General features: G+C 35.0%; 1 protein-coding gene across 3 annotated transcripts; it reads right to left on the bottom strand.

Moving 5' to 3' along the window:
- Positions 1 to 213: 213 nt before the first annotated feature.
- LOC103578645 (activated Cdc42 kinase Ack) lies at positions 214 to 6,428 on the bottom strand. Of its 3 annotated transcripts, XM_053742034.1 has the most exons (4): positions 6,211 to 6,428; positions 5,509 to 5,710; positions 1,826 to 5,389; positions 214 to 1,741 (listed from the first exon to the last, which is right to left on the bottom strand). In XM_053742034.1, the coding sequence occupies exons 3-4, from the start codon at positions 5,371 to 5,373 to the stop codon at positions 1,642 to 1,644; spliced, it is 3,648 nt and encodes a 1,215-aa protein (XP_053598009.1). In that variant the 5' UTR covers positions 5,374 to 5,389; positions 5,509 to 5,710; positions 6,211 to 6,428; the 3' UTR covers positions 214 to 1,641. The 3 variants fall into 3 exon arrangements, with proteins under 3 accessions (XP_053598009.1, XP_008558005.1, XP_008558003.1); XM_008559783.3 differs by having other exon boundaries at positions 214 to 1,736; positions 5,509 to 6,428; XM_008559781.3 differs by having other exon boundaries at positions 5,509 to 6,428.
- Positions 6,429 to 7,671: the final 1,243 nt, after the last annotated feature.

Here is a 7,671-nt window from a genome sequence, read left to right on the forward strand (position 1 = left end):
AGTCAATTTGCATTTTAATTACGGCAGTAAGTTGACGTCAACTTGTGTACACATTGTCATCAAAAATAGAAAAGCCCGAAGTTGACGTATATTTGACGACAAATTCAAGGGACCTTCTGCATATAGATTTTGAAATTTAAGCGGGAATATTTAAAAATAAATTTAAAACTAATTAAATCTAAATTAAACATTTATTTTACATGTTACATTTTTATAACGCTAAATTATCACTCTTACAACATTTTGTATTAAATTTAACTTTTAAAAAACTAAAACTTGAATTTCTTTATTACATATAATTAATTATGCGAAATATATTTTTGGTGATACAATTGGCTAAAAATAATATTAATAATAATAATAACATACGCTTACTTATTCATTCTTAATCTCAAATAATAATAAAAAAAATACGTTATAAAAAATACAAGTTTCTTTATTATTTTATTTAAATAACCCGCCAACATTCCGCTTGATTTAATATCGATTACTAAAACTCCAGTAGTCTAATTAAATCGATTAATTACGCAATAAATAATGAGGGTAAAATACTTTTAAGAAACCGCCGGCAAAGTAAAGTAAAACAATTGCTAGCAATAATAATATTTGTTCGTTGTAATTGTTTAATTAAACAAGCTCTCACTTACGTGTAATTACTTAAATTCAAACTTAATAACTAATTAAATACCGTTTAATAATTTCTCATTAATCTCCAGTTAACAATTTGAATAATACCGCGAATTTTTAAATCCTTCTGAACATAAATTCTCACATGTGACAATTATATATATGTATTTTACATACATTATCATATATTTGTAATTTTTTCCGAGCAAAGAGAGCGTTTTTTAAAAATTTTCAATGACGTAATTTTTCATAACAATAAATAATTAAATATCGAAATATTTACATGATAACTTTACGTATCTTAAAATTAAATCTAATTTAAGAAAAATGTCATAGCTAAAGAATAATAAAATCTAGAGCCTTTAGTCGCGTTTATCACAGAAACTGATTAAATAAATATCAACATAATTATCCATATATATTAATTAATTATCAAGATCATTCTAAGCCAGTGCCCCCTACTTTTTAAAAATATTTAAATTGAACGGTATCGTCAGAATTTTTCGCTGCGAGCAGCTACCACCCTGGCAGGCCGCTACTCAATTTAATGCCGTAATTTTGTGTTTAAATTTGCTGGCCACTCTTTATATTTACGACTTATTGTCTGACGTAAAAAAAACCGCAGATTTAAACGAAAAATTACGAAGATTAAGTAGCGGCCTGCCAAGCTGGTAGCTGCACGCAGCAAAAAATTTTGACTATACCCTTTGAAGGTTAAATATTTTGCTGCTCACAGCTACCAGCTTGGCAGGCCGCTGCTCAATTTAATTCCATAATTCGCGTTAAAAAAACAGTTTTTATGAAAATTCTCGAAAGTCCTAACAATTGGCATTAAAAAAAAAGTTTTAATCAGTCCGAATATCGTAATGTAGACGACATTTAATTTCAGTGACAGTTTATTCATTTTTTTTTTTAAATGTGGGTGGGGGGCAAAATGACCCTAATTAAAACCTCATGCTGATTACTGTATAACTTAAATAATTAAGTTAATAATTATTTGATTTTGTTCAATAATTATCTCACACTATCCAATAAGAAAGAAGCCGCTAATTCCACATCATACTCCGTTTGTTTCAAGGCAGCTTCGCATTGTTGTCTGCTTGCTAAACCTAACCTTAAAAAAAAAAAAACAAACATACACTTAGTAAATTAAACAACAAACAAACAAACAAACATAAAAGTAATTCAATTTAAGTACCTAGACAACGATTCGACTTTAGCTTGCCGATCTTTAAGTATTTGTTTAGCAGCCTGGTTGGTGTCCCAGCCGGTGGCTTGCAGTGCTGCCAATATCTCTTTCTGCGAAGCGTCACCAGCATCTTTTTGTACTTTCATAACTTTACTGGCGCGAAACTCGTCATTAAGTGACATGACAAGTTGCTGAGACGCGCCAGTCAATGGAGGACTGACACCAGAAGGATACGCTGATGTCGAAGGAGCTAACTGGGTATTTACAACAGTCTCGTTCATCAATGGAAGCAAACTACGGGCACTAGTTGGCCCACCTGTGGCGCCACCAGCAGCCGCAGCCGTATTTGGAACAGCAGCTGTTCCTGGAGATCTGGTTGGCGTGAACTGGATCAAATTAGCCTGGACATTTGATTTGAATCCATTTTGTCCTTTCATTGGACTCCATGCAGGCGGCGGGTTGTAAACTGGCGGCTGCTTCAAACTCGGACTGAAATCAAACGGGTGATCTTGGACTTGCGTGCCGTAATTACGCGGCAATGTTTGACTGTGATTCAGCATAATGTTGCTATTAGCAGTACTATTGTTGATGTTTAGGTTAGCATTTGAATTCGCTGATTGCTGCTGCTGCTGCTGATTCCTCAGAATACTTTGCTGGACAGTCTTATTATAGAGAGTATTGAATTCACTTTGCGATAATTTATCTAAATTTGGCACAGTTTCGCGTAGTTCTGCATAGACTTTCTCCGACAATACAGCGCCCGTTGGTACATTTGATGGTCTAGGTGGCGCTGCTCGGGTCGGCTGCAAATCATTTTGTACTGTTTGGGTCAACATTGGCAAATTATAATTATGGTTTTGATTTTGATAACTACTTGAATAATTTTGACGCAAATTTGAGGATGTACTTTGATAGTTGTCAAATTTATTTTGTGCGGGCGCTATTTGAAGTAAATTTGAACTTGACTGGTACCCGGACACTCGGTCCTGATAAATATTTTGATTTGACGGGGAGTAAATTTGTTGCTGCGGTGACTGGGCGCGTTGCCACATTTGCCCGATTATCATTTCCGTCGAGGTTTCGCAGACGTCATTACCAACGGGTAATGTCTGGCTGGAGTAACTCTGACTCACTGGTCTGACGTTTACGTTTTTAGTTGGCCATGAGTTCTGTACCTTGACGGGCAAGTTGCTGGCGATTGAACTTCCAGAGGACTGAGGCGACCGTTTTGACTGTGGGGGCGGACGTAACTTAACTTGGAGATCATTTGAATTTTTGCAGACTTCTTTAGCTCCGAGATGTTTCTCCAGCTCAGCTAAAAATGCAGGGTCCAGTTTTTTTGACTGCGAGCTCTCGGGGTGGGTTTCGATGCTCAGTTCGCTCATGGTCTGGGCGAGGTCGTGATTTGATTTGGGCTTCGATGGACTTTCGTTTGGTCCGACGGGTGGAGGCGTTGGAGGCAGACCAGTTCCAGGTCCAGTTGAACCTGAACGTACGTTGGCGTACTGCTGGTCTGGTAGATCTTCTGGCCAACTGGGACTTGGTATCGTGGGACTCTTGTCTATTTCGCTGTAGTGTTCTCTGGGTAGAACATCATCATCAGGTAAATTGACATTCAAATTAGTGTTCTCACTTCTTATGTCTTTATTGAGATTTATTGAGTACTGATTTATTTTATTGCTCGAGTATTGGGACTGATTGTCCTGGGAGACGTTCATGTAGGACTGGGACTGTGACTGCTGGATACTGGACTCCGGAACGTGGCTGTAGTAACGCGAGGGCTGATTTAAAAAAACTCTCGAGGTGTCAAAAGGATCTTGGGATGAATTCCCAGGAAAATTTTCATACGTTCGTGGATCCTGGTCTTGTTCAACAGCTGCATCAATCGGCTCATCTAGAATGTTAATGACCCGGCGACAGGACTCTGATGATCTCAGTCCAGTGGCGTTAAGTGCTAATTCTTCGGGCGATAAATCAATCAGACTTCCTTCCTGTGAATTAGCAGCAGTATTTAAAGTTTTAACTGGACTAGAACGTAAATCATTTTGGAATCTCGTGTAATTAAACTGCTTGCGTGACCGCGCTGCACTGTGGGCAAACTTCTTCTTGTCAATGACTCCGACGACATCTGGAGGCTCCATGGGGTTCCGGAGATAGACGTCATCGATAAACTGAGGGCTGCCCCAGCTTTTACCAAACGGCGCTCCGTGTCCCGTGTGAATGAATGAGTTTTCCAGCGGCTTGCTGATGTCCTCAGGCTGCTTGCGACGCATCGGATCAACAAGACACCGCGGAAATAAAGCGACTTGAAATGTCCGCTGATTCTGTCCTTTCCACCAGTAATTTTCAGGCCTGCCGTCAATAATAACGATCTGGTCGCCCTGTTCGATGTTCATTTTGTCCGGTTCGTCGAAACGATTGAGCGCTTTCATAACGGGCGGCACCATGCCGGTCAGTGACTCGCGTAATGATGAAAAAGTTGGTCTTTCTCCGGGATCACGTGACCAGCAGCGCAACATCAGCTGATAAATTGCCGGTGGACTTGCTTCCGGTTCATACAAGCGTTCGCCCTCACGGTCTATTTTTCTGAGTATCTCCGAGCCATTTAAACCAACCCACGGCTCTTCTCCAAAGGTCATCATCTCCCAGAGAGTTACGCCAAACATCCAGACATCCGATGCGTGACTGAACTGACGTGACTTCAAAGACTCGGGTGCGCACCAAGGAAAAGGTACCTTTTTATGCTCCGTCATAACGTAACAGTCTTCTTGCTGAGGCAACGCGCGCATCAGCCCAAAGTCTCCTATTTTTATTTTGTCAACGGAACTCAGCAGGACATTCCGACAAGCTAGATCCCGGTGAAGAAAACGTTTAGCTTCCAAATAAGCCATTCCAGTGGCGACTTGAAGCGCGTAGTCGCACATTGTCAGCACCAGGATGTGCCCGCACTGTTTGCGAAGGTAATCAAGCAGCGCACCGAGGGGAGCCAGCTCCGTTACCATCATCATGGGCTGGGACAGCACTACGCCGTACAGACGGATCAGGTTATGGTGGTCCAGAGTATGCATCGCTTGGACTTCCGACACAAAGTCTTCAATGACACTCGGCTGGGTGAGCGCATCTGCTTTGAGGACTTTAACAGCAACGGGAAGTACTCGACCAGTAGGTGACGTCCACTCGCCGCGACGCACGACACCGAAACTACCATCGCCCAACTTAACAGACAACGTGACGTCTTTGTCTTGGATCAGACAAGTCAGCAGAGAAGTTTCCACTACCTGCGATGATCTTTTGCTGGTCTTACCACTACTTCCCGGTCGTATTTTAGTTATCAGATTTTTTTTCTTCTGCGCAGCCCGTTTTTTCTTTACGACATCCATCAGTCGACGTATCCCCGGCTTACCGAGTCCTATTTTTTCCAAATCTTCAGACTGTACGTAATCAAAATGATGCAAACGCGTTACTTGGAGATCGTCACGTATACGAGTGTAAAATTGCGACAGCTGAACATCACGCAGCAGCTCCAGCAGCCACTCAGTTCCTTCGTCTTCGGCCATTATTTGCTTTATTGTTCTGAAATAAAAAATGACAAATTACTTAATCATGATAAATTATTTAATTCAAAATCACTTTACCACCGGAAATTAAATAATTCAGTGGCATCTTAGTTGAATTATTACTTATCAACTTACCGATATTATTTATATTTATTTATTTATTACGTCATTACTCGTCATTTAGATTCAACAAGTGATTCAATAAATATTTCATGGACAATGTCCACCATCACTTTTATCTCAACAAATTGTCCTCGATTACTTATTTTATTTTTTTTTTAAATAATAATAATAATAATACTAATTATGATAATTATTGGATTCTTGGAAACTTAACCTTCACATTTTTTAAAAAAATTATTTCAAATGCAAAGTGAACTAATTTGTCATACTTTCACCAAGACGTGGAAATTTCTCATCAATTGTTACAAATGTATGACCAAATATGTGCATATTTTTTTAAAATCTTCTATAAATTTAATTATTGGAAATTTTCGAATTTGCAGATAGAAAATTTTAAAATTATTGGCGCAATTTTTGAAATTTGTTTTTGTAATTTATCGTTTTGAAAAAAATAAAAAATTATACGTCAGCTGACTTAAAAATTGTGAAAATTTTTTTGAAATAAAAAAAATTTTTAAGAAAAAAATGAAAATGCCGGAGATTGAAATTAATTTGTCTTCTGTCACGGCACTGAAGCTGGAGCTTGTCAAGATCTAGATGTCCGAATGTTTACGCTTTGAAAAATTTATTTTAAATTTTGTAAACCACTAGGTCATACTGAACTTTAATTATTACTATTATTATTATTATTATTATTTAAATTATTATAATTACTGAACACTTTTATTGAGATGAGTAAAATACTGAACCGAAGCACAAATTTATCTGATCAGATATAGAATCTGCAGTCGTAATTTTTATCTCCATTGTGAATGATTTTTTTTGCGACTTTTTTTTATATATATGTTATATTTAATGTCACTTGTTTGTGGTTTATATACATTTACTTTACGTTACATTGCATGCAGAGATTTATTGCAACCCACCGCCAGATTAACAGCAGCCACTGGTAATTTTTTTTCCACCTGCGCGCCCTCTGGTTTGAAACTAAATTTAAATTTAAAGTAACTAAAAATTATTAGTTCAGTATTTACTTTTTTACTGCCAAGTATAAAATTTAAAAAAACTTTAGATTGAATCGCAATAAATTATTCGTACTAAAAATCAAAAATTCAAATTACGCGCCAAATTCTATGTAATTCAAAAACGACTGGATATGAATAATAAAATCCTTCTGAATGTTAGCAGGTGTCAAAATTTACTGATTTTTTGGTCCAAAGGAAAATCAGAGACCAGATTTATTTTCAAATTTAAAAAAAAAAATACATTTTTTAAAAAAGTGTATTTATTTAAATGTCTAAATGTTCGCTGGTATGGAGACTAATTAGTAAGTACTAATTATTTATTATACATTTTATTTATTTTGAAAAATAAATTTCTTGTTAAATTTTTAAATTTTCGCGCGCTCTATTCCAAACTAAATTTCAACCTTAGCAGACTCATTATTTTGACAATTAAATTAAAATCTTGAATAAATTATAATTATTTTTTTTTTTTTACCAAAAAAAATCAATTAATGATAATAATTAATAAAAAAAATAGTAAAAGGCTTAAGATGAAACGCGTAATTAAATTTATTAAATATTTATTTAAATTCATATTAATTATTTATAACAACCTGAATTATTTCCTTCCAATCTCATATACTTAATTTTTTTTCAACTTTATTTTTTAATTATATTACAATATAATAATATAATAGTGTCATATTTAATTATATTTTAAATCTATTAATAAAATACATAAAAAATAATAAACTAATAGCTAATAATTATCATTTCTCATTAAAATTATAAATTATAATTATAATTGTTCATTCATTAATAAAAAAAAGAAAAAAATTAAAGATTTTTAATGCCGACTGCAGTAAAAAAAATACTAAGATAAATACTGGATATAATGTAATTAAAATTAATAAAAGTATTAGTAATTAAATATCCATTAAAATTTATAAATCTCATTACCAAGACATAAATATTTAAATAATAATTTATTTATTATTTTTAATGATTAATTTATTTTTTTAATTAGAGTTTTATTTAAATGGAATGTTAAAGAAATTAATTAAAAGGCTCGTAATCAGGACACGTGTCGATTAGCACCTTGGAAGTTTAAATTTCAATTATTAATATATATATTTTATTTAACTATTTTATAAACAAAAATTGCTATAAA

Source organism: Microplitis demolitor, chromosome 9 (genome assembly GCF_026212275.2).
Source record: "Microplitis demolitor isolate Queensland-Clemson2020A chromosome 9, iyMicDemo2.1a, whole genome shotgun sequence".
Lineage (NCBI taxonomy): Eukaryota > Metazoa > Arthropoda > Insecta > Hymenoptera > Braconidae > Microplitis > Microplitis demolitor.